The sequence below is a fragment of the Lissotriton helveticus genome, chromosome 7 (assembly GCF_964261635.1).
Source record: "Lissotriton helveticus chromosome 7, aLisHel1.1, whole genome shotgun sequence".
NCBI classification, from domain to species: Eukaryota; Metazoa; Chordata; class Amphibia; order Caudata; family Salamandridae; genus Lissotriton; species Lissotriton helveticus.
Window position 1 is genome coordinate 84,600,258 of NC_136068.1, and position 25,657 is coordinate 84,625,914.

The 25,657-nt window shown below is 47.0% G+C and overlaps 1 protein-coding gene across 1 annotated transcript in view; it reads left to right on the top strand.

Annotated features, from left to right (window-relative positions):
• The window catches only part of LOC144766629 (von Willebrand factor A domain-containing protein 1-like), a 165,557-nt gene that overhangs the window by 112,802 nt on the left and 27,098 nt on the right, over positions 1-25,657 (top strand). The window contains exons 2-4 of the mRNA XM_078650414.1: positions 52-615; positions 9,313-9,594; positions 22,264-22,536. Of these exons, the coding sequence (XP_078506540.1) occupies positions 52-615; positions 9,313-9,594; positions 22,264-22,536 (1,119 nt within the window). The remainder of the gene's footprint in view (positions 1-51; positions 616-9,312; positions 9,595-22,263; positions 22,537-25,657) is intronic.

Sequence of the window (25,657 nt, forward strand, 5' to 3'; positions counted from 1 at the left end):
GAGGTGTAAGCATGATGGTCAAAGAGCCTGAATTGTTTGTGTCTCTTGCAGATGCTGACCTTGCAGCTTGTCGAGCATCCCGCCACGCCATGGACCTTCTGCTGCTGGTGGACATCTCGGGCAGCATCACCACGGTAGAGCTGAGCCACACCCGTGACCTTGTTCAGCGTTTGGCAGGTGGCTTCGATGTAGGACCAGACCGGGTTCAAGTAAGTATGGTGCTGGTCAGTGACTGGCCTTCCTTGGTGGTCAACTTCTTGGAGCCCCCATCCAGGATGCATCAGGCTCTGGGAGCGCTGGAGTATGGGTCTGGAGACACCAACTCTGGACGGGCCTTGGATTACATTCGCGAGCATGTTTTTGTGCCTGAAACCGGCTCCAGGAATAATGTCTCCAAGGTGGTTCTGTGGATTACCGACGGTCTCTCCACGGATGATGTGGTTGCACCATCCAAGCGCCTGAAGGAGGCAGGGGTGAAGATCTTAGTGGTGTCCACTGGAAGGAGGAGCTTGGGTCTGCATACAGTGGCCAGCGAGCCGGCCGAGGACACACTCTTCTTTGTGGGGACAGACAGCTTACCATCTGTGGCCGGACTCCTCTGTCGAGCCATCATAGGTAAGAAACCTGCTGCAGAGCCTGGCTGGTCGTGTAATAGTCAGGACTGGTCAAATCTGACAGTTTTACCACAGAAGGGGCGCAATTTGTCATTTGACCTCAGGCTATGGGAACTGGTGTAGGTTGCTGGCTATGGAGGATGCTGTGGAAGCTCTGGTTCTGAGGGAAGGGGTAGGAGTTCTGGCTAGGATGGATGGTGTAGCAGTGCTGGCTCTGAGGCATGGTGCAGGAGCACTGGTTGTGAAGGGTGGCAAAGGAGTGATAGTTCTCCGGGATTGCGTTGGAGCACTGGCTCAGGAGGATGGTGCGGGAGCGTTTGCTGTGAAGAGTTTGTAGAAGTTGTAGATCTGAGGGTTGGTGAGAGAGTGCTGGTTGTGAAGGGTGGTGTAGAAGCTGTAGACCTGAGGCATGGTGTGGGAACGCTGGCTGTGAAGGGTAGTGTGGAAGCAGTAGATCTGAGGGACGGTGTATAAGTTGTAGGCCTGAGGGATGGTGTGGGAGTGCTGGCTGTGAAGGATGGTGTAGAAGCTGTAGACCTGAGGGATGGTGTGTAAGTGCGGATGTGAAGGGTGGTGTAGAAGCTGTAGATCTGAGGGATGGTGTGGAAGCTGTAGATCTGAGGGATGGTGTAGAAGATGTAGATCTGAGGGATGGTGTAGAAGATGTAGGCCTGAGGGATGGCGTGGGAGTGCTGGCTGTGAAGGATGGTGTAGAAGCTGTAGATCTGAGGGATGGTGTAGGAGCTGTAGATCTGAGGGATGGTGTAGAAGATGTAGGCCTGAGGGATGGCGTGGGAGTGCTGGCTGTGAAGGATGGTGTAGAGGCTGTAGATCTGAGAGATGGTGTGGGAGTGCTGGCTGTGAAGGGTGGTGTAGAAGCTGTAGACCTGAGGGATGGTGTGTAAGTGCGGATGTGAAGGGTGGTGTAGAGGCTGTAGATCTGAGGGATGGTGTAGAAGCTGTAGATCTGAGGGATGGTGTAGAAGCTGTAGATCTGAGGGATGGTGTGGAAGCTGTAGATCTGAGGGATGGTGTGGAAGCTGTAGACCTGAGGGATGGTGTGGGAGCGCTGGCTGTGAAGGATGGTGTGGAAGTTGTAGACCTGAGGGATGGTGTGGGAGCTCTGGCTGTGAAGGGTGGTGTAAAAGCTGTAGACCTGAGGGATGGTGTGGGAGCGCTGGCTGTGAAGGATGATGTAGAAATTGTAGACCTGAGGGATGGTGTGGGAGCGCTGGCTGTGAAGGGTGGTGTAGAAGTTGTAGACCTGAGGGATGGTGTGGGAGCGCTGGCTGTGAAGGGTGGTGTAAAAGCTGTAGACCTGAGGGATGGTGTGGGAGCGCTGGCTGTGAAGGGTGGTGTAGAAGTTGTAGACCTGAGGGATGGTGTGGGAGCGCTGGCTGTGAAGGGTGGTGTAAAAGCTGTAGACCTGAGGGATGGTGTTGGAGCGCTGGCTGTGAAGGGTGGTGTAGAAGTTGTAGACCTGAGGGATGGTGTGGGAGCGCTGGCTCTGAAGGGTGGTGTAAAAGCTGTAGACCTGAGGGATGGTGTGGGAGCGCTGGCTGTGAAGGGTGGTGTAGAAGTTGTAGACCTGAGGGATGGTGTGGGAGCGCTGGCTGTGAAGGGTGGTGTAGAAGTTGTAGACCTGAGGGATGGTGTGGGAGCGCTGGCTGTGAAGGGTGGTGTAGAGGCTGTAGTTCTGAGGGATGGTGTGGGAGCGCTGGCTGTGAAGGGTGGTGTAGGAGCGCAGGCTTTGAGAAATGTGTGCATGCTGAATTTAAGGTATAGTGTAGGAGCACTGGCTATGGAGCCTGGTACAAGACCGCTGGCCTTGATAGATAGTGTGGAGCTCTGGCTGCGAAGGATGGTGTCAGAGCACTACCCCTGAGGGATGATGGAAGAGTGCTGGGTCTGAAGGATTATGTAGGAGCGGACTAAGACACTTGAAACTGCGTTACACACAGTCTTGTAGATAACCCTCATAAACGCTTTGTATTAAGGTGATGCGGTTTATCTGGTTGTCCGCCCCACATAGACGTTATGGCATTGATCATTGGGTCATCTAATGTGCTGTATGCCTACCTGAAGCCTGAGGTCAACTCTGGAGTAGCGCAGTAGTGTCCAGAGAAAAGGTGAAGCCACATAGAAGGGTTAATATTAAAAAACACACCTACATCAAAAAATTCACTTTATTCTAGGGTAGATGTGGTATGTTGTTAAAAATAACAAATGGGTATACAGTTGGACCAAGTTACTGGGTCCTTGTATAACACTTAAAGACAAACTGTCAACATGTTTCTGCTCCCCTTGGCCCAGCCGGGTCTATGGAGCATTCGTCAGGACAAATATACATTAAAAGTTATACTCACACTCTTTTAGTGTGGTATGTCAGTGGTTCAAATTCTACTCACTGTTGTTAGAATCTGAAGGTTCTATTAAACCTAGAAAAGAAATGGAGGTTATATACATATATTCTATGCATATAATATTTCTCTTGCTCTGTGGCTAGTACACCCTATTTTGTATACAGCAATTAATCGCTCTTTACTGTTATTTTCGGGGCGGGAACATTTTTCATGATTCATTTGATTAGTTTTAGCAATAGTGGGAGACTGTATGGCGAATTACTTCGGGGAAGTTTATCATGTGAGGTAGCGTTTACTGAACCTGGTAGGGTTATTGGTAGCGTGGATTGGCTTTTGCAAACATTGCTCAGTCAATGGTAAGGTGATATAGTAGTATATATGTTTTTTACGATCTTCTTTGTGAGTATAACAAACACCATATACTGATTTCACATACTCAGATTATTATTGCCCAGTTAATTTCTCGGATGAATTTAATGCACAGTTCATAACATTGTATCTTACTAGTTTCTTTAATAAAACCCAAAGCGCGGCGTTATTAATTTCTCAGTTGATTTGGTATACAGTTCATAACATTGTGTCTTACTCATTTTGTTAATGAAACGAAAAGGCGGCGCTGTTTTTACCTTATTTATCTGTACTTGCGTGTCCTCGGGGGAACGGACTGCATTGGTCCCAGGCTATAAACAGAATAAGAGGGAAAGGGGGTGGGCCGTGGTTTAATACTTTACCGTCCCGAAGTTGAAGACCCGTTATATGCGGGCTGCGGGAAGCGGGGTTTTGATTTCACGACCTCTTCCTCCTTACCCGCATTGAAAAGCGTATTCCGCGTCTGGTGCTGGCGCTGCCCCCGGATGCGGAAACGACGTCAGGACCTGGTATTTGTATTGTCAAGGTCATGAAAATAGATGACAGACACTCCTACCTCGTAAACATAAACATAAAAAACATACTACCATAGTACTTCCTTTGTGTGTTTGTCTTTTGTAAAAAACGGGATGTACAACAATTGTTAAAGTGAGAAGATATATCAAAATAAAGTTTTTCGTCGCGGGCAAATTCTTAGCGAGAAACTATTAGGTTCCTGTATTGTAAATACATTCTAGGAGGGTACATGAGTACTAGGTGACATTGTTTAGAAATCCCATGTTCCAGCAGTTGACATATTCTTAACAAAATACAATTTAGTTCCTATATCGTGGTCTGATGGTAGGAACCAAATTCAAGGGCATTTCAAGGGAATATAAGGCTATTAAATGTCATTATTCAAAGAGCCCATATTCGTTGATGATCATACAGATATCAGAGTGTATAGTTCATATTTTCAAAGTGTATTTAAGCAAAATGATGCCATTGTACATTATCATTGAGACCCCTCTGGTGGGTTTGAAGTCTATTTACCCATCTTTGTTCCTTTTCGTAAAGGACTCTCTCTGCATTTCATGATTTGTTTTTTAGCATTTCGATCACTGTCCATCTCAAATCTTCAATTTTGTGACCAGTTTCTACAAAATGTGTACAGAGTTTAGTGTTGTTCTTTTTCAATTTTATATTGCTCTTATGTTCCCCAATTCTGAGCTTAACCTTCCTGCAGGTCATACCAATGTACTGTTTTTTACATGGACATGTGATCATGTAGATCACATGTGATGAGTTGCAGGTGGTATGTTGTCTCTGAGTCCAGAGTAATGTCTCTGAAAGTTGTAGTGTTTTACTGGTCTTGGTTGAATTGCAGGCTAGACAGGACCCACAGGGGTAGTGACCTGTTATTTTGGTCATTGATGGATTTCTCACCATTTCTGTTATGGGTTGTTGTCTTGGATGCGTGTGCACAAGTATATCTTTCAGATTGCGAGTTCTCCGGTTCGCAAATCTTGGCTTGGGCCATTCCAGATTCCCTGAGGTCACAATACGCCAGTTTTTGTTAATCAATTTCTGAACTTTGTATGTGATAGGACAGTATGTTGTGACACAAGTGACCAGGTCTTTAATAGGTTCCTTTACAAAGGTTTCAAGTAGGGCTGTTCTCGGTTGATTGTTCGCTCTTTTTCTGCATTTTGCGATGGTGGTTTTATTATAATCCCGATACTGTAGTTTTTTCGTTAGGTCTTGTGCTTGTTTCTTGTAATCAATTTGTTGACTGCAGTTTCTTTTCAGTCTAAGGAACTGACTGTAGGGCAGATTGTCTCTCAGCAGTTTCGGATGGAAGCTTTTATATGATAGTAAGCTATTCTTCGCTGTCGGTTTTGTGAAGGTCTTTGTTTCAATTTGCCCATTCTTTACGAAGATAGTCAGGTCTAGAAAATCTATACTAGTATCATCAGCTGAGAACGTGAATCTCAAGCATTCGTCTCTCGTGTTTAGCCAATCCATGAATGACTTTAGATCTTTGTCTTTCTTCCAGAACATCAGAATATCGTCAATGTAGCGCTTCCAGTAAAGCACATTGGTAGCAAATGGGTTGATGTCAGAAAAGATGTTGTTATTTTCAAATTGGCTAACATACAGTCCCGCCACCGAGGGGGCAAATGCACTGCCCATGGAAGTTCCATGTTTTTGTTGGAAAAGCTGCCCATCAAATTCGAAGTAGTTTTCTGTTAACGCTAGCCGGCAGCACTCTAAGACAAAATGGCGTGGAGTTTGGTAGTTCCAGTCTGTTGAGAATAAAGTGTCTTCTAGCATTTGTAATGTCTCTTGTTGTGGTAGGCTCGTATATAGTGATTCTACATTGAGTCCTACTAGCAGCATTGTTGTGCTGTCGAAAGGCATCTCATGTATTTGATTGAGTAAATCCCGAGTATCTTTAAGATAGGTCAGTGTTTTTTGAACAAGTGGTTTTAAAAATTGGTCTGCAAACTGTGATAAGGGCTCTAATACTGAACCTATCCCCGACATAATGGGGCGGCCTGGCGGAGGGGATCTATTCTTATGTATTTTTGGTAAGGAATGGAAAAAGGGGATCTTTGGTTCCCTTGCAATTAGGTATTCAGCTTCCTTCTTTGATATCCAGGCGTTTGTCACAGCTTCGTAGACTATCATGGCGATGTAGGAGCCCTGACTCAGAGGCATGGTGAGGGAGTGCTGGGGGGAATTGTGATATGGAAGTGCTGGCTCTCAGGGATGGGGTGGGAGTGCTGGCTGTGCAGGATTGTGTAGGAGTGCTGGCTCTGCGGGATGGTGTAGGATCAATGAGTGCAAATGATGGTGTTGGAGACCTGTAGAGGATGGTGTAAGAGTGCGGGCTCTGAGTGATGCTGTAGGAGCGCTCACTGTGAACAATGGTGTAGTAGCTCTGTCTCTATGGGATAGTATCTGAGAGCTGGCACTGAGGGATGGTGTAGTTGCATTGGCTATAAAGGATTGTGTAGGAGCACCGGCTAAGAGGCATGGTGTAGGAGTACCGGCTGTGTGGCATGGTGTAGGAGTACCGGCTGTGAGGCATGGTGTAGGAGTACCGCTGTGAGGCATGGTGTAGGAGTACCGGCTGTGAGGCATGGTGTAGGAGTACCAGCTGTGAGGCATGGAGTAGGAGTACTGTCTGTGAGGCATGGTGTAGGAGTACCAGCTGTGAGGCATGGTGTAGGAGTACCGGCTGTGAGGCATGGTGTAGGAGTACCGGCTGTGAGGCATGGTGTAGGAGTACCGGCTGTGAGGCATGGTGTAGGAGTACCGGCTGCGAGACATGGTGTAGGAGTACCGGCTGTGAGGCATGGTGTAGGAGTACCGGCTGTGAGACATGGTGTAGGAGTACCGGCTGTGAGACATGGTGTAGGAGTGCTGTCTCTGAGGCATGGTGTAGGAGTACCGGCTGTGAGGCATGGTGTAGGAGTACTGGCTGTGAGACATGGTGTAGGAGTAACAGCTATGAGGCACGGTGTAGGAGTACCGGCTGTGAGGCATGGTGTCAGAGTACCGGCTGTGACGCATGGTGTAGGAGTACCGGCTGTGACGCATGGTGTAGGAGTACCGGCTGTGAGACATGGTGTAGGAGTAACAGCTATGAGGCACGGTGTAGGAGTACCGGCTGTGAGGCATGGTGTCAGAGTTCCGGCTGTGAGGCATGGTGTAGGAGTACCGGCTGTGAGGCATGGTGTAGGAGTACCGGCTGTGAGGCATGGTGTAGGAGTACCGGCTGTGAGGCATGGTGTTAGAGTGCAGGCTGGCACAGATTTAGCAAGAGTCCCAGTTGTTGGAGTATTGTAAGAGACCCAAGCATAGGTGATGGCCTAGAAGCACCGGTTGCGAATGGTGAAAGAAGAACGGTGAAAGAGTGCAGCTTCTATACCAGATGGAGGATGGTATAGGACCATTGGCCGCGAGATGCAGCGTAGTAGCGCTGTCTGTGGAGGATAGTGTAGGAGCGCTGGATGCGGAGAATGCTCAACAGCATTAGTTGTGACATGCAGTGTTGGAGCTTTAGCTGTGCTATGTGGGCGTAGAAACGCTGGTTGTGGAGGATGGTGCATAAGTGCTAGTCGTTCCCCAGGAGGAGAAAGGTTGAAGTCACACTAAAAAGTTACCACTGGTCTCGGTAGGATCACAGTTGGGCATCCATTTTGTTGGATGTAATGCCCTCACACACCCTTGCAGGTGTCATGCTTCATCATCTGGGCTGCTCCTCGTTGGGTCGGAGGTGCAATACCCAACGGGCTCACCTCAAAGAGGGGCTCTTTACCAGAGATCTTTTTCCAACAGCCGTTTGGTGAAGTGTGGGTGTGGGGCCAGGAGTGTGTAGACTTGGTAGTGAGTTAAAATAAGGCTGGGAGTACCTGTAGGAAGTTGTTTTTATTTTGGGGGTCTCCTGCCCTAATAAAAAAGTGTGAAGAACAGCACTTGGCGGAATTCGATGTTCCTATTTCAGTGCTGGTTAATAATCTATAGTGGTCAACATGTTTCTCGCATCTGTGTAGGTTCACTAGTGATTCTTCAGGACCTTGAAAACTATTAATTTATAATTGTCCACAATAGAGGACCTACATTCCTGTACAGTCAGTTTGTTTGGTTGTCACGAGAAGAAAGGTGCTAATTGTGTTATGAGTCTGTGATGGGCTGGATCTTCCTATTATGAAAACACCAAGCCATCATCAGTACCTGGCGGTCTGCACAGTGGCTGAGGCTTCCATCAAGGTATGGAGTTTGTCCTCGTGTGCTCGCCGGTACGACCTACCCCTATGCCGCCAGTTTTTTTTGTGTTTTTTTTTATTCGACACTTTGGGGCACTCGCTGCAGCTGGACCTCCCACTCCAGCGGAGTGGAAATTCGCCCTACACCCCTGCTCCCCCTTGTTGAATAGGCATAAGTGCTAGTCACGGGGATGTGCGACAGCATTGGCTGTGACGTGTGAAACATCGCTGGCTGTGGAGGTCAGTGTAGGAGTGCGGGTTTCGAAGGGCGATGTTGGAGCGCTGGCTGTGCATTATGATGTGGGAACTCTGGCTTTAATAGATGGTGCAGGAGAGCTGGCTGTTGGGGGTGGTGTGCAACTGTTGGCTGTGGATGTGCATGTACTTTGACTGTGGGTGATACCGTAGGAATGCTGCCAGTGTGGGACAGTGCAGGGACACCAGCTGTGGAGGATAGCGTACAAGCACTGGCTGTTGAAGAAAGTGGAAGGTGAAGATAAGCCGGTTATGAGGAATGGTGTATACGTGCTGGCTGAGGGGTTGGAGTAGGAATGCTGGGTCCAAGGCATGGTGCAGGTATGCTTGCTGTGGAGGATGATGCTGTAGGGGGTCGTTGTAGTGCTAGATGTGAGGAATAGTGTAGTAGTCCTAACTGCGGATGGTTGGAAGAGCTCTGGCTGTGAAGGATGGTATAAGACCAGTGATTGTGAAGGTATGTATATCAGCACAACACGATCTTTTAGATTGCGGTACTTTACAACGCGGTTTCTACAACGCAAGTCGTTACAGCGACTTGCGTTGGAGGGCACGGATTGAGGATTATTATAATTTTATATTCCAACACCAGCCCACGTAACAATATTCCTTAACCAACAGCGCCATCCAGCGCAAGTCGTAGTAACGACTTGCGTTGTAATGGCAGCGTCGTAAAGGTAGTGCGGTGTAAACACCACGTTGTAAACAATGTTTCCCTTGTGAAGGATGGTGCAGGAGTGCAGGCTCAGAAGTCTTTATAGTAGTGCTGGCAGTGGGTGTTGGTGTGGGACTGCTGGTTGTGGGGCACTACATGTGGTTTATGGTGTAGGGGTGCTGATTATGTGGGATGATGGTGGTGTGGGAGCATTGGCATGATTGATAAAGACAGGGGACTGGTTGTGTTATATAGTATCTTTTTAATAACACCTACCTTCATGATTTTTCTCTCGTCCTGAGACTCCGTTGCCCCCCAGGCCTTGCTGGTGTCAGAGGTGTCCCCCCACAGTTTTCGAGTGTCCTGGCCATGGAACTTCGGCAGCAATGATGACCACCTCATCATTGACTACAGCCAGGTCGGTGGTCCTGCTGGTGAGGACTCCAAGCGCTTCTTGAGGAGGATCCGGGGGAACATGGACAACACCATCCTCAGCGGGCTCACGCCCAACACCACCTACGAGATGACTCTGCTGGCTCCCCGGGGCCACAAAGCTTTGTGGGCAAGAATCAAGACTGAAGAAGGTGAGACCACCACCGTTCAGGGTCCTTACCTCTCTGTCTCATTTTGTAATTCCTCCTCCTGCTTCTCTGATCTCTACTCATACTACCATTTCTCTGTCTTCTACACTTGGGGGCAGATCTACGAGGAAGTGCTGCAGCATGGCACCACAAGCCCTTTGGCTATGCCACGTTACGGCACTTCCGAAGCACAAGGATGCAACATATTTACAAGAATATGTTGCATCTCTGTGCTTCCCCTGGGCTAGTGCATAAACTGCAGCCATGCGCTGGCGCAGGCACCATGGATGCCTGAGTCGTGGGAAGATTGTTTTTGTGCAGGAAGGGGCACCTTCCTGCACAAAAACAATCACTACAGGCATTTTCCTCCTTCAATGCGTGCTGTAGAATGCAGCATGCCTTGAAAGAGGAAAAAACGAGGAGAAATGAAAACATTTCTCCTCGTTGTGCCTCGCTTCGCCACCTCTAGGGTGGCGTAGCATTCACACGCATTTCCAGATTTACGATTTCTCGTAAATCTGGAGTTTTGTCTTGTTCCATGGGTGTTGCGTGGGAACACCCACAGCAACACCCATGGAACGCCCCTTCAACGCAAAGTGCTGCGTGTGAAAAGGCCGTATTTACAAGGAGAGGAAAAGCCACGCAGGGTGGCTTTTCCATGTCCTTGTAAATATAGAGGATCCCCTGCGCAACTAGTACGTCACGAAAGTGGTGTACTGGTGGCACAGGGGGCTTGTAAATTTGCCCCTTGGTGTCTTCAAATTCTATAGCATGGAATCCATATAGGAGTAATGAAATATTCAAGGACCTTTAGACATAGGATCTATTCACATTTAAGTATGACTTTCTGATCATACTTTGAGGTGTTCTTTTTCTATTTTTGTTTTCTTATTCTGTGGGCATCCTGAACATTGCATGCTACTTTACAACAGAAGTTGAACTTTCTTTACTTTTACTTGGGTGAATTAAAAAAAAAGATGCCAAATTACCTCCATCATGTTTAACTAAAGAAATTCTACAGACTCCGCTTTCCTGTTCCTATGAGAAATGTATAGTAGCTGTCATAAGTTTTCTGAAATGTATTCAGAATAACGCCCAAGCTTTGGCCTCTGGCAACACAGACTTACTCAACATAACGACTTTAGACAAAGAACAAGGGGCCAGATGTAGGTAAATCTATTTTACCGACTCATAAATACCGAATTTTACCGATTCGGTATTTATGAATCGGTAAAATAGAAGTACCGAGATGTAGGTAAATCCAGATGTGGATTTACCGAATCTTTAAAAGTCGGTATTTACCGATTCGGTAAATACCGACCGGTAATGCTCCATTCATTCCTATGGGCTTTGAAGCCCATAGGAATGAATGGGGCATTACCGGTCGGTATTTACCGAATCGGTAAATACCGACTTTGACAAGGGTGCAGGGGGTGTCACTTTGACACCCTCTAGCACCCCCAAAAAAGGTACGGGGGCCATGTGGCAGGCATACCTGCCCTAAGGGCAGGTCTGCCTGTCATATGGCACAGGTGTGCATGCACACATGTGCATGCACACCTCAATCGGTATTTCACCATCAAATTGAATTTGATGGTAAAATACCGATTTCTTAGTCTTTGTGGGACTCAGAAGAGTCCCACCTACATATCAATTTTACCGATTCTGTAGAAATACCGGTTGGTAAATTTACCGACCGGTATATTTACAGAATCGGTAAAATTACCGATTTGCCCCGTTTCTGTCCTCCTACATCTCGGTAGCCAAATACCGGTCGGTAACGGCCAAATTCGGCCGTTACCGACCGGTATTTGGCTACCTACATCTGGCCCAAGGTAACCTGTGAAACACCTGCGCATTACATGAGAATGCTGCTTTCCAGACAGCAATCAGTCACGTGAGACTCACAGGAGTACTTGTTAGCTGGTTCCAAACCTTCTTTCACCATGAATAGGCACATTCAAAAATACACACCTAGATTGTATTTTATGACTTTTATTAAAATTGTTTCCTAGTGCGTTTTGTGAGTGTCATTGTGAATATAAAAATAAACAATATTGGTAAAAATTGTAGCGATAAAAAAACTGCAGCATTATAACGGTATTGTAGAGTTTCCCTGCCAGTTCAGGCACCCTGCCGCCATGTTGCAAGGGTGCCGGCGTTGCAGTGACGATTGTTTATGTGCAGTACACCTTCCGGCACATAAACAATCAATAATGGCGATTTGCACCTTCTAAATTCAATTAAATAAATAAAGAAGCACGCCCGCTATAGTTGAAGCGGACCTCGCTGTCAAAGTAAATAAATAAAGAAGCGTGGCCGCTGTAGTTAAAGCGGACTGCCATTACTAATTAAAATATAAAAGCAGGCGGCATGCTGCATTATAGGAAAGCATGTCGTGGGTGGAATAGGGGAAATCATTAAAGAAAATAGTGCTCACAGACTAGATAAAGCAGACCGTGTAAAACACCAGTAAAAAGTCCAGTCCTCATGGGAGGTTACAAATACAGACAAGGCGGTACCAAGGAGGGACTACTAAGCCTATCCATGATTCAAAAGCAACGATTTAGAAAGGACAGTAACAGGAGCCAATTGAAAAGATGGGCGGGAAATGGGCGGAGCTTTAAGTCCATAACTGAATATAGCATGCCTCGCAGAGCAGCAAATGCTCTGCCCAGGCTCCTCGTTGCGCCATTCTAACGTCTAGTATTCCATTGCATCCGTTTTTGGCACTGCCTCAGCCTTGTCAATCTGGGGCATCGTCAAATAGCAATGGGTTTTGCAGTGGAACGCCCACAGATACATCCATTGCATGCCACTATCGACGCAGTGGACTGAGGCGGAAAGGGGCATTTTACAAGGCCACGCAAATTGGCTTACTGCCACCTTGTAAGTACGGAAATTGGTGCTTGAGACACTAGAGTGTCAACAAAAGTGACGCTCTGGTGGTGCTGAGGGCTTGTAAATATGCCCCCTAGAAAGAGGAGGTAACGAGGAGAAAGAGAGATATTTCTCCTTGTTGCTCCTCATCTGGGTAGGCATAGCATTTTGGTGCATTCCCAGGTCTACTAGCGCTGCAATGGATTTATGGAGCCACTCAGGGCCATGCACGGTGGTCTTGCGTAGCTTCATAAATCACATTTTGGACATGCATTGCACATATACTACATTGTGTGGTGCAAGCGCAATGCAACCCCACTCATAAATATGGTCTTAAGAGTTGAAGACGGCAGCCACCAAGCGACATGTAGTCCTTGAATGAATTTGTGGAATTATATCCCCTTTTAAAGAAACTAAAGCGGTACTGGGTGTAGACTGTGAGATTGAGCATACATGTCTGTCGGGTGGGGAATGGGCCGAGCTCAGCAAGCACGCATCGTTCCATGGTGAAGTGATGTTCCCAAAGATGAGGACTTCTGATTTGTCTGTGTTGAGCTGGAAACATTTGTCCTTTATGCAGTGGGCGACATTCATCATACATCTGTGAAAGTTGCCTCTGGTGGTGGAGGGGTCTTCTGACAGCGAGAGGATGAGTTGGGTGTCATCGGAGTAGGAGATGATGTTGAGTTTGTGTGATCTGACAGTGTCGGCCAGTGGGGTGATGTACGTGTTGAAGAGAGAAAGGGCTGAGAGTCGATCCTTTGGGGGTGCTGCAGATGATCTTCTTGGGTTTTGAGGTGAATTGTGGGAGACGGATTCTCTTCGTTCTTCCGGCGAGGTATGGAGCGGTCAATTAGAGGGCATCTGCCTGGAGTCCGATGTGGTGGAGTCTGTTGATCAAGATGTGAGGGGAGACAGTATCGAAGGCAGCCGACAGGTCCAGGAGGATGAGGGATGCCATTTCGCCGTGGTCCAACTTAGAGTAAATTCGGCTCTAACTCAGCAAAGAATTCCAGAGTGCTCGAGCCAAGAGACAGACCATCCATCAAGGCAGGAATTCAGAAGCATACTAAAAATATATATTATTAGGTCTATATTCGAAGTGTGCGTAAAAGGAGACAATTTTTCACATATTGTTCTATGAGCTCAAAATACAGAGCGCTGAGCTAATACACAATGTATCTTTCCTCTCTTTCGACCTTTATTTACTATTATTTCCCTATTCACGTTCCATTCTCTACCTCGCCTTCCCCTCACCCTTGCTTTTCTGCTTTTATTCCACACCTCGGTCCTGTCCACGCCTTTCTGTTTCATTCCTTCTATGTGTATGATTTCCCCAGACCACCTTGTTGCCCTTTCACCTGTCTCTGTTCCCATCACTTTTGTGTCGCATTCTTCTTTCATCTTTATGCGTCTTTCTTCTGTTCCCATCAGTCTCTCCATGTTCTTTTTCCCTCGTACTACCTTTCTTCCATCACTCTTCCCATCTTCCCTCGCTTCATGTATTTCTTCTCTGTCTAAATATATCCTTTATCTCTCTCTCTCTTTTACACCGTCTGCTCCCTTTCCCGCGTCCCTCTCTGTTTAACTATACCCTCTGTGAATGTCTCTCTCTTACACTCTCCCTCTCTCATTCTAACACTCCTCCTCCCCGCCTCCCCCTGGTTTGCTTCTTCTGTCTAGCTCACCCCCTTCCCTCTGTCTGAGTTTCGTTTTCCTCCGTGTGTGAATTATAACTTGTTTTGACAATTCGCGCACTTGTTGGCAGTGCGCCGCCCTCTCCGAACGCACCGGCACATTAAGGGCCTGACAAGTTAAGTGCAGGCTCTGACGTCTGTAATGTAATAATCACAGGCTCAGCTCCTGCCTGCTATGCGTTTACAGATCTCAGACTAAGCGGCATATTATTAGGTTCTGGTATTAACCTGGGCTGCTATGGGAATTCACAAGGGCATATTATCAAGCCTATTATCCAGACCCTCCAGCTTATCGCGATTTCGCGATTTGCAAAAAAATCGCGAAATCGGCCGATCCGTGCAAATGCCGCGATATTTGCACAAACGCCCGCGAAATCCGCCGTTTCCGTGTGAGCCGCCAATCATCCAGCAGCGGCGAGGGGCGACGAGAGGAGGAGAGCGGAGAGCAGGAAGGAGACCAGGGGGAGAGAGAAGCGGCAGCGGACACGAGGAGAGCGGAGAGCAGGAAGGAGACCAGGGGGAGAGAGAAGCGGCAGCGGACACGAGGAGAGCGGAGAGCAGGAAGGAGACCAGGGGGAGAGAGAAGCGGCAGCGGACACGAGGAGAGCGGAGAGCAGGAAGGAGACCAGGGGGAGAGAGAAGCGGCAGCGGACACGAGGAGAGCGGAGAGCAGGAAGGAGACCAGATACGACGACTCTTCTCCAGCCCCCAGGAACACGGAAGTGGGAGCGGCACCCCGGCAGGCAGGAGACAGCCGGCGAACAGAGAACAGGTACGTCCTTCACGCCGTACTTTCTGGTGGGGACCCGACGCACACGGGGCACGCGGTGGGCCCCCGGGGGCCAAAAATCCTTTTCTTTCCTGTCCGGTGGGGGCCCGCCGCACACTGGGCACGCGGCGGGCCCCGGGGGCCAAAAATCCTTTTGTTTCCTTTGCTGTGGGGGCCCGCCGCACACAGGGCACTCGGCGGGCCCCCGGGGGCCAAAAATCCTTTTGTTTCCTTTGCTGTGGGGGCCCGCCGCACACGGGGCACGCGGCGGGCCCCGGGGGCCCAAAATGCTATTTTTGTACTTTGTTGTGGGGGCCCGCCGCACACAGGGCACGCGGCGGGCCCCCGGGGGCCAAAAATCCTTTTGTTTCATTTGCTGTGGGGGCCCACCGCACACGGGGCACGCGGCGGGCCCCGGGGGCCCAAAATGCTATTTTTGTACTTTGTTGTGGGGGCCCGCCGCACACAGGGCATGGGGCGGGCCCCCGGGGGCCAAAAATACTTTTGTTTCCTTTGCTGTGGGGGCCCGCCGCACACAGGGCACGCGGCGGGCCCCCGGGGGCCAAAAATCCTTTTGTTTCCTTTTGCTGTGGGGGCCCGCCGCACACAGGGCACGCGGCGGGCCCCCGGGGGCCAAAAATCCTTTTGTTTCCTTTGCTGTGGGGGCCCGCCGCACACAGGGCACGCGGCGGGCCCCGGGGGCCCAAAATGCTATTTTTGTACTTTGTTGTGGGGGCCCAAATCCAGGTTTTTAACTTTGTTGTGGGGGCCTGCTGCACACAGGGGCACGCAGCGTGCCCCGGGGGGGGGGGGGGGGGGCAAATTTGTGTTTTTTAACTTTGTTGCACTGTACTGATCGATCCGGGCATTATTGTTTTTACATTATAACCAGCAGCACAATACTGGTCTAGATTTGGAGTACTCAGAAGAACTGAACGTACATGGCCAAGATTAACATGCCTTTTAACCAAAACAAATGGGCTGAATTGTAAATAAACAAAATGTACATAGCTCCATGTTGGCAAATAACTCAAACAGTAAGATATCGGTGTTTGTTGTCGACAAAAAAAACAAAATAAAATGCCGCTAAATGCCGCTAAATTTCCATTTTTGTGCCGCTAAATTTTCATTTTTGTGCCGCTAAATTTGCCAATCCATGCCGCTATATCCTGGGGGGTCTGATTATCGCTGCTTTAGCGGCAGTTTCCTGATAAAATGCCCCCAATATATATATTAGGAGGTGAAGGCAGTGGCATAACATATGCCCCCCCAGCCCCTGCGGTGCGGGGGGCCTGAGCTCCAGGGCCCGCCCCTGAGCAAAAGTGGTAGGTGGTGGGTTGGGGAGGGAGCCCCCTCCGTGTACCCTACAGGGGTGCCCCCTCAAGTTACGTTACGCCACTGGGTTAAGGCCCAATCTGCAGAACTCTCATTGAAAACTGCAGGCTACAGATTTCAATTCCATGAAAGCAGCTCATGAGGTTAACGTGCCTGCTGTAAAGGTCTGTCTGTGACCTGCAGATCACCTGTTCCCATATCACTAAAACAGCTGAGCAAGGGCTTTAAGTGGGACGCAAAACATGAGTGGTCTCCGAAAGGGGCGCAGCATTTGCAATTAAGGGCATGTCTTACGCACATTAGGATCACCTCTTGGTGGAGGCCAACAAGACGCATTGACCTTTCAACCATGACTATGCCAATGGACAAAGACATACCAAGGAGGAAAATGGCTGTTAAGGGTCCTACATATTTCTTATCAAGCCTTTTTGATTGTGAAAACACTATTTCACATTAGTTGTTCAGAAATCAATCATTGGTATTTGCCTGTAAAGTTAAGGACATGAATATAGGTCCCAATATGGTTTTGGTGAAAGCTTAAAGCCTGCAGTAGGCATCATTGTGTAACCTGAGGGTCACAGGCTGCAATCCCAGTAGGATTGCACGTGAGGTCAATGCACCTGCTGCAGAGATCTGTCTGTGAGTAGTATGCCAACGGTTCAAATCCAGCATGAAATCTCACGGTGTGATTCCGCACCTTTAGCAGAGATCTTTGTTTAACCTACAGGACACAGGTACAAATCAGAGGAAAGTAGCACACTGGGTTAATGCGCATGCTGCAGAGACTTGTGCTTTAACTGCAGGGCATAGCCTCCAATTTCTTTGTTGATACTTGCGTAATATGTAGGTCACTGTTACAAATCAACCCAGAAAGCAGGGCACAGGTCGGGGGGTACTCACGGGTGGATGGCTTCCACCCACTGTTTTCACAGGGTAGATACCTTCCCCATTGCTAAAAGACTAGGCCCCAGTGAAATCTGCTGGATTTGTCCGGCTGAAACCGGGCCAAATTCAGCAGCATCTGCTGCTACTTGTCTGCTTTCTGTTCTGAGCAGCAAAGGTGCAGGGGGCAATGGGTATTCTTATTTGAGTTTCTAGCTGGGCCTATGGACATCATTTAGGGGTAATCAGGGGATCACAGCTGTAACGCCTCGCATGACCCTTGCGACCCCTGACACTGCCCTTGCGACCCCTAGCCTCAGGAGTGGCAATATCACCAGTGCCAGGAACACAGAGGCAGCTCACCCGTATGAATGTCAAATGGGGCTCCACTGTTGTCTCGCATTTTTTTTGTTAAACCATTAGTGAATAAGGTTTCATTATACACTATTAGTGTAATAAAAATGGAGTACCATTAGCTGGAATATGACCTTTCCTAAAAGCTGAGGTAAGTTAAGAAAAAGCTGCTTTTACATGTATGTAGTTTGCATGCATGCAGTTGAGTGTGTGTTTATGTGAGAAAGTGAGTGTGTGTGTAAGTGTGACTTCTGTGTGTACGCATATGTGTGCGAGTGAAACTGAAGGTCAAAGGGCACGTGATGTCACTTTGCCCCCCTGGCTTTGTGGTGAATTGACTTCATGGTTGTGCCCAAAGCAAAGGGCCATCAGTATGCATGCACTATAAGAATGTCAGATGTATCTGTCTGTACGAGTATTTATGCGAAGAACAATGTAAATATCACTATTTTTAAAATGTAATTGTTTTATAGCTCTAGGTATCCCATTTTAGGGCATCAGAGCACTTTACATCATACTTACACATTATACATAGACAATAAACCCCACAGGTGTTTACATCAATGTACTGGTTGTGTTTAACCATGGGCGGCTTTACTGTGGCTGGAAGTTAACAACACACCCCGGCTGGATGCCTATATGTGACATTTCAATGGTTTATTGCATAGATCATGGATGTTTCCACGTTTTTCGGCCTAGCCCTGTCCTGGATGCTTGTGTGTGACGGATTATGGCATGCTTTCTGGCCTGGGTGCTTATGTGTGACATTTCCATGCTTTCTGACCAGAGGGCTTAAATGTGACATTTCCACAGTTTATTGCTTGGGTGCTTGCTTATGTGTGATTTCCATGGTTTATGGCATGGGTGCTTATGTGTAACATTTCCATGCGTTCTAGCCTGAGGACATGTGTGACATTTGCACGGTTTATGGCTTGCGTGCCAGTTGAGCGTGTGGGTGGAGCCAATAGAGGAAGTGGGTGGAGCTAGTGAAGGAAGTGGGTGGAGCTGGGAACAAGGGGTGTGGCCTCTGACAAACATTTGAGCACCTGGACTTCATATTTTACAAATTAAGCACTGCCGCGGAGAACTCTGCTCTGCCCACGGAGTATGCGGAGATTTGCCTACTCCGCGTTCGGCAGAGAATGCGGAGTAGGCAAATCTCTGCACACTCCACGGCGGAGCGGAGTTAACCAGCCCCGCCTCCACCCCCCTAGTAAGAATGAAATAAATATACATTAAAGGTAAAATAATAAACACTTACCTTGACTGCGGCGTCGGCGGGCTGTCATCCTCCTCATCCTGGTCGTTTCACGTGATGTTCGCGCCCACGCATTCCTTGTGAGAAATGCGCGTGCGCGCATGCGCAGATCACCGTGAAACGCTGAGGAAGAGGAGGACGGCAGCCCGGGGAACAGAAAGGTGGCATGTCAATCTTTGCAAAGGGACTTCTGAGCATTCAGACAGCATCATTTATCGCTGCATTTTTGGTAACTTTTGAGCGCATGAGCTAGAAACAAAAACATTTTTTGTTACATTTCTGCAGATTATGCAGCCTTGATGGATTATGTGTCAAATGTGGCAAATCTATAATAATGCAAAAAAAATCACACAAAAATCACAATCGCATTATTTTAGCGGCCCTGGATATATGAAGCAGGTGCCTTAACCCCACACAACATTTTTAAATGCGGCCTTTACGACCAATTAAGCCAGAACAGATCTACTGTAACATTTCTCCGGACACATTAGGTGTCGGGTAGGGCGGGCTAAGCATACTTTGCATTCAAGGACAACCCTTACCTCTGGAGAGCTCCAGAAGCTAAAACAATCACATCTACATAGAATTGTGATGTACATAGTATAGCACACCTGGCGGAGAGGGCTGGCATGGGAGTTAGTTTGTGTAATCCTGGGGTAAAGGAAGTTTTACACTGACAAAAGGCAACATTGTTTATTATGTATCATACAAATGTGTGAGTCTCCTGCCTACATCAGGACTGTTGGCGAACATAATATATGTCTTGTCCCTTGGCTTCATTATCTACTTCACCATCTCTGCAAGCATGCTGGATGGTTTCCAAGTATGGCATGGAAGATGCTCACTTCCTATCCCATGACTTGACCACTGATCTGTCTGACAAGTTTCAGCCGTGTTTTCTGCATTTACTAGGGCCTCACTCCAGTCATAGTACCTACTTTAGATGCTCCTAATTCAACACTGGGGTTGTAATTAAATCAATTTTCCCCAATGGTGAAAATCTAAGGTCTCACTTCGATGATTCAAACATGTCTGCATTAAACGTGGGCGGAGAGCTCTGCTCCGCCCACAGAGTGTGCGGAGTGTTGCCGACTCCGTGTTTCGCAAATAGGCGGAGTGGGCAGCACCCCACGCACTCCACGGCGGAGCAGAGTTGACACCAGCCCTATTAACAATAGTTATAGAAGCTTGAACACAATTAAAAGTTTTAAAAATGCCTTACCTGAGCTGCGGCGGCATCTCTTCCTCCAGCGTGACTTCTTGATGACAACTGCGCATGCGCGAGTGCTTGTGCATTTCTCATGAGAAATGCACATGCGCAAGCACCCACGCACACCGGAAAGTTTTGGACACGAGCCACGGATGACGCTTCCCACTACTCCTTGAATCACTGATACCGGGCACACACCTGTGTCTTTCCCTTGCCATCCCTTTATAACGTGGAATGGACGTGAGCCAGGGGATTTAGTATGTTACACTGACCCAAATCGTTCACCATTTTACACACATCCGTGGCTGCTATTGAATCTTAACACTACTGCGACCAGATCGCCTCATAGACTGATCACTTCCCACACACCCTGCGGTACAGACCTGCCGGGTTGGAATTATCACCGGAATCTCGATTATGCTGCTTTGCTTTCAGAATCACAGCCCTGAAGAAGTCATGGGAGTATCCTCCTAGACGAAACACGTGTTGGCTGATTGCTTTTCAACGCAAATGAAATTAAAAGGAACAAGAAACAACTCTTCTGCGAACTTTATTGAAATTGAATTTTCTCATGGACTTACGTTATAGTGATCTTTTTCTAAAATACACCATTGTATGAGTGCCCAGGATTTAGGAGTACTGTTTCTTAGATGTTTCTGAGTTGATTTTAACAAAGCCTCCCTGTTGTCTTTTTTTGCACTTTTATTAGCTCTGTTGATGACATGCTCAGGTTATAATTTTTTATGTAATTGGCTCATTACATTTTTTTGCGTTTGTTACATGACGTCAATTCAGACCAATTTCTATGCAAATGGAGAAATTGCCCCACGGGTAAGTTTAATTTCTTATGGTTAAATATCCTGAGGCAATATAGCATGGCCCATAATGTCTGAATTAACATATGTACAGAATATCCAGTTATAACTGTGTCTTTCATAGGGAATATCATTTACCATTATTAGAATACCGCATGCAGTGTGAAACCTGTATTTGTTTGATAATGTCAACATGTGCTAAACCTGTCAGTGTATACAATGGTGTTATGCTAGGTAGGTTTATAAATGTTATAGTTTTGAAATTCACAGATTCTAAAACTTTTAATGCAACACATGACTGTGCTTTGTTATTGGTGCCACGTTTAGTTTGCCTAGTTTGTACTACTTAGTGGCTTGTCTACTGTAGTTAGTCACACACCAAACGCCATCCATATTTGGGCCGTCAATTCCTTCAGGCAGGGTCAACTCAAGTCACAGGCTTAAGTACTGATTAACTTTCATTTGTTAAATCTTGCAATGCACTAAAATATACTCATGATAGACCTGTTAAACATATATTTGAGGTCTTAAGAAGATGTCATTTCTAGTGATTCCACTTTCTTTGAGGTCATGGCTATGATGCAACTTCCTGTGGTAACACTTCCTGTCCTGTCATACTCGAAGGACACACACAGTGATGTCACTTGCTGACTGCCTAGTCCGCTCACTTCTTTTTTTACGGCAGCTAGAAAGATAACTTGAAAACCTACTATACCAACAGCAGGTTTAAACACACAGGTTTGTATTCTGGCTGGGTCAGCTTGTGCTTTTGTATCATTGGACTGAAGTAAACAAAAAAAGTGATGGGTGGAATGCTTGAATTAATCTCAGAACCTTGTAGTTACTCTGGGCCAGATCCCAGCCCATTGGTTTTTGACCAGCCTGGCACCTTGGATTAGACCCAGCCATATGCAAATCAGGCTTGGTTTTGCTCCAATGGGAAGTGTTCACCCTGAACTAACAAGAAAGGTCTTCTCTGCACAGGAACAGAAGCAAATCAAGGCTGGTTAAGCTCTACTTGGGGTTCTTCAGCCAGGTGCAGCCTGGTTCCAGTTGCACAGAAATGGCGCCTCGTCTGGCAGTTCGGGTGGGCTGTTACCATCTGGAGCATGGTTGGTACTGATTTGCATAAGGTGGGCCTTTGTCTAGATAGGCATGGTGGGTGAAAAATGATGGACTGGAATGTGGCCCAAGAGATTGCCAGTGGCTTAGATTAATTCAAGAATTACTTCCAAGACCTTGATGTTGTTGCAGTTTGGAATCATTACAATGAGTGCCATTGACTTCACGATTATTAACACCAGCCTTCCTGGTGTAGAGCTGCTGGTCAAAGAGCTAAAGTGGCCCTATGTACCAATACATGCCGGGTACCGCTGGCTTTGCTGCAGTGTATGGTGTCTGCTCTATAAAAATGTTGTTTAACTTTACGCCATCTTCTCCTTCCCTCTCCCATTTCTGTCTCGTCTGCACAGAGGAGGTTGCCCCGGAGACGGTCCTTGTGCGAGAGCGTGGGGTGCACAGCCTGGGCCTGGCCTGGCCAGGGAACCGGAAGCACGTGCAGCGCTACCAGGTGCTATATGGACCGCTGTCGGGCCACCCTGTCCAGAGCGTCACTCTCAATGGGAGTGCCGAGGGGGTGGTCCTGGGCCCCCTGAGACCGAACACCGCGTATCTGATCTCTGTCCGGGTAGAGCTACGCAGCGGGCGGCACCGGACCCTGTCCGTCACCGAAAGGACACGCCCAGGTCTGAACTCTGCTTACATATTCATGAGCACCTGCACAGCTATTGTCCACTCTCCTCCAATGGGCATGGGCGGGGTCACGGGGGCGGTTGCCCCAGGTGCAAATTCTTAGGGGCATTCTTAGGGGTGTAGGGGCATTCTTATGGGTGCAACATTTTTTTTTTCCATTTCAAAGTATTTCATTGAGTTTTACAGTACAATCGCTATTCCTCTACAGAATACAAGTAAGTCTTGGTTTAAAGAGAAGAAAATGGATACTTGCCTTGCCCCAGGTGCTGGCAACCTATCCTACGCCGTTGCAGCTTCACATTCACAGAAGCCTCACCCAATCATGCGGAATAGTAGCACACTTAAGGAAGGCCAACCTTCCAACCAGACACCACAGTGCCCACTTCGCTTAAGCATCCTCCCTCTTGCTCCTTCTCAACTCACCCCACTACATGTAAAGTGCAACAAGGAATCGCACGATAAACGCGTGACTCTGGTCATGACGCACAACTTTGAAGCATTTCCCACATAAGCCGCACTACAAACCCACGCCATTCCACCAAACTACAAATTACCGAGTTGTGTGGTATATGTCTGCCTATATAAAGGCAACCAAAATACACAACAATTGTCCATGTAAGGCCCACCTTGTGTGACAGAGACTGTTTACAGGACATATAGATTTGTACACGTGGTACATTCTAGTCATTGCATATACAGATCTGTTCATGCATGCTACTGCAGGTACAGATTGGGTCATGTGGCACACACTGGTCGTTTCATATTCAGTTCATTGTATCTGGCAGACACTGATCATTGCATAGGAAGAGTGGTGCACGTGGCACAGAGAGACTATTGAATGCACAGTTATTTTCCTATGGCACACAGACCGTTCCTATTATACATGGACGACAGGTTGGACAATCTCCGGTTGAAGACCATGTTTCTTCAGAGAAGGAATGGGTTGAAACGTCGAATCACCATTAGACATAGATGACAGATTTGGTTGATGCATGCTTTCGTTACTGAACGTCCCTTAAACCAACAAAGTAGCTTTGGTTGTTTTGAGAAAGCCTTGCTCCCAGTCCCAGAAACACACTGATGGACGCCCCTCTGCAGAGGCGACTCACACAGGTATTGTTGTACACCTAAGTGGAATTCCTCTAAGTTGAAAAACATGTTTGCAGTTCACAAAATGTGTATACATATGGCTTATCTCACATGTAAAATGACACCAGTGCTGCGTAACTCTGCACCAGTGTTGTGTATTTTACAACAGAAAAGAATTGGACAGATTGTGGGTGCTACAAGGTGTTGACACCTGTCTAAGTAAGTGATCACTCACTACTAACCTGTGAGGTTTTGTGTATTGACAAACGTTTAGCAGGTGGGAAACATCCATTACAACACAGTCAATACAACACAAGTTCCATGACAACTCATGCCATTACAACGCATGCCATTACAACGCATATCCCTCACTTACTAACACCTTCCCTGAGGTAAGCACCCGGCAGTGTTCGAATAGTAGTTTTTGTTGTAATGGAACATGCGTTGTAATGGCTTGCGTTGTAATGGAAGTTGCGTTATAAAAACTGCATTGTAATGGTATACGTTTTAATAATTTACATTGTAAGGTCATACATCCTTAGCAGGTACATTCCAATGCTGGCTATAGACAGAGAAAACACAGTCAAGGGCAGAAGTAAATCCCTACCAGCATGAGAAAGGGGAGGGATCATTCCCAAAATTGATGGTAGTGTAGGGAAAAATGTTTATCGTGGGAAGATTTTTTTTTTAAGTGCAAATGTACTTACGCAATGGACGTATGTATGCTTATATATAAAATAATTATATTTATACATGAGTAAATGAGTATTCTTGCAATTTACAAAGTATTCCAGAACGACTCCTGTGAAACTGTGACCCCCGTTTGGAGCCACAGACTTACTAGCAATGTGTAGAGGGCTGGTTTGGGTTGTTCATCACTTTGAACTTGTAGGAATGTATATTATCACACCAGGACATCAACACTTTTGCAGCCCCCATATGTTCACCATGTGTTTTGAAAGCTTATGCTGGACCTCAAAGTTTTATACAAGGGATGGTGGGGGGTACAAAATGGAAGCATCTATCTTTTTGCAGGACATTATTGTTTACTCTCAAGCTGCAAATAAACACTAAGAACAACTCATGAATAAGATCTTTGATTGGGTGTTTAGGAGTTAAGCACAAGTAATACTTAGACAGGGGAAAATGGCACAAACCAATTACAAAATGGCATAATGGAATTCCTACCTTGGGAATCATCACTTGTGTTGGCCAAAGAATTTCCATCTATCATTATTTGATTGCCTCAGACATGAATTTGAATATCTCCCCCGGTATTTGGATGCACCAGCGAGAATCTAGATGACTAAGGAAGTGTTTTGTTATCATAACTGGTATTTAGATATCCCAACCAGTATTTGGCTGTCTCGGCCAGTATTTGGTTGTCCCGGCCAATATTTGTCTGTCTCGGCCAGTATTTGGTTGTCTCGGCCAGTATTTGGTTGTCCTAGCCAGTATTTGTCTGTCTCAGCCAATATTTGGTTGTCCTAGCCAGTATTTGTCTGTCTCGGCCAATATTTGGTTGCCCTAGCCAGTATTTGTCTGTCTCGGCTAGTGTTTGGTTGCCCTAGCCAGTATGTGTCTGTCTCAGTCAGTATTTGGTTGTCCTAGCCAGTATATGGTTATCTCTGCAAATATTTGAATGTCTCTGCCATTATCTGGTTGTCTTTGTCAGAAGTTGTCTCTGCCACTATTTTATTCAATCAACCAGTATTTGGATGTCTCAGCCAGTATTGTGTGTTCTCCATTATTACTTGGTTGTCTTAGCTAGTATTTCGATGCCTTTGAAAGCATTTGGTTGCCATTTCCAGAATCTGGATGTGTCGGCCAGTATTTGGGTATCTCACCCAGTATTTGGATTTCTCAGACAGTGTTTTGATGTCTTAGTCAGTATTTGATTACCTCAGCCAGCATTTGGATGGGTGAGTCAGTATTTGATTATATCCAGCAGTATTTGGATGAGTTAGTCAATATTTGATTCTATCCGCCAGTATTTGGATGAGTTACTCAATATTTGATTCTATC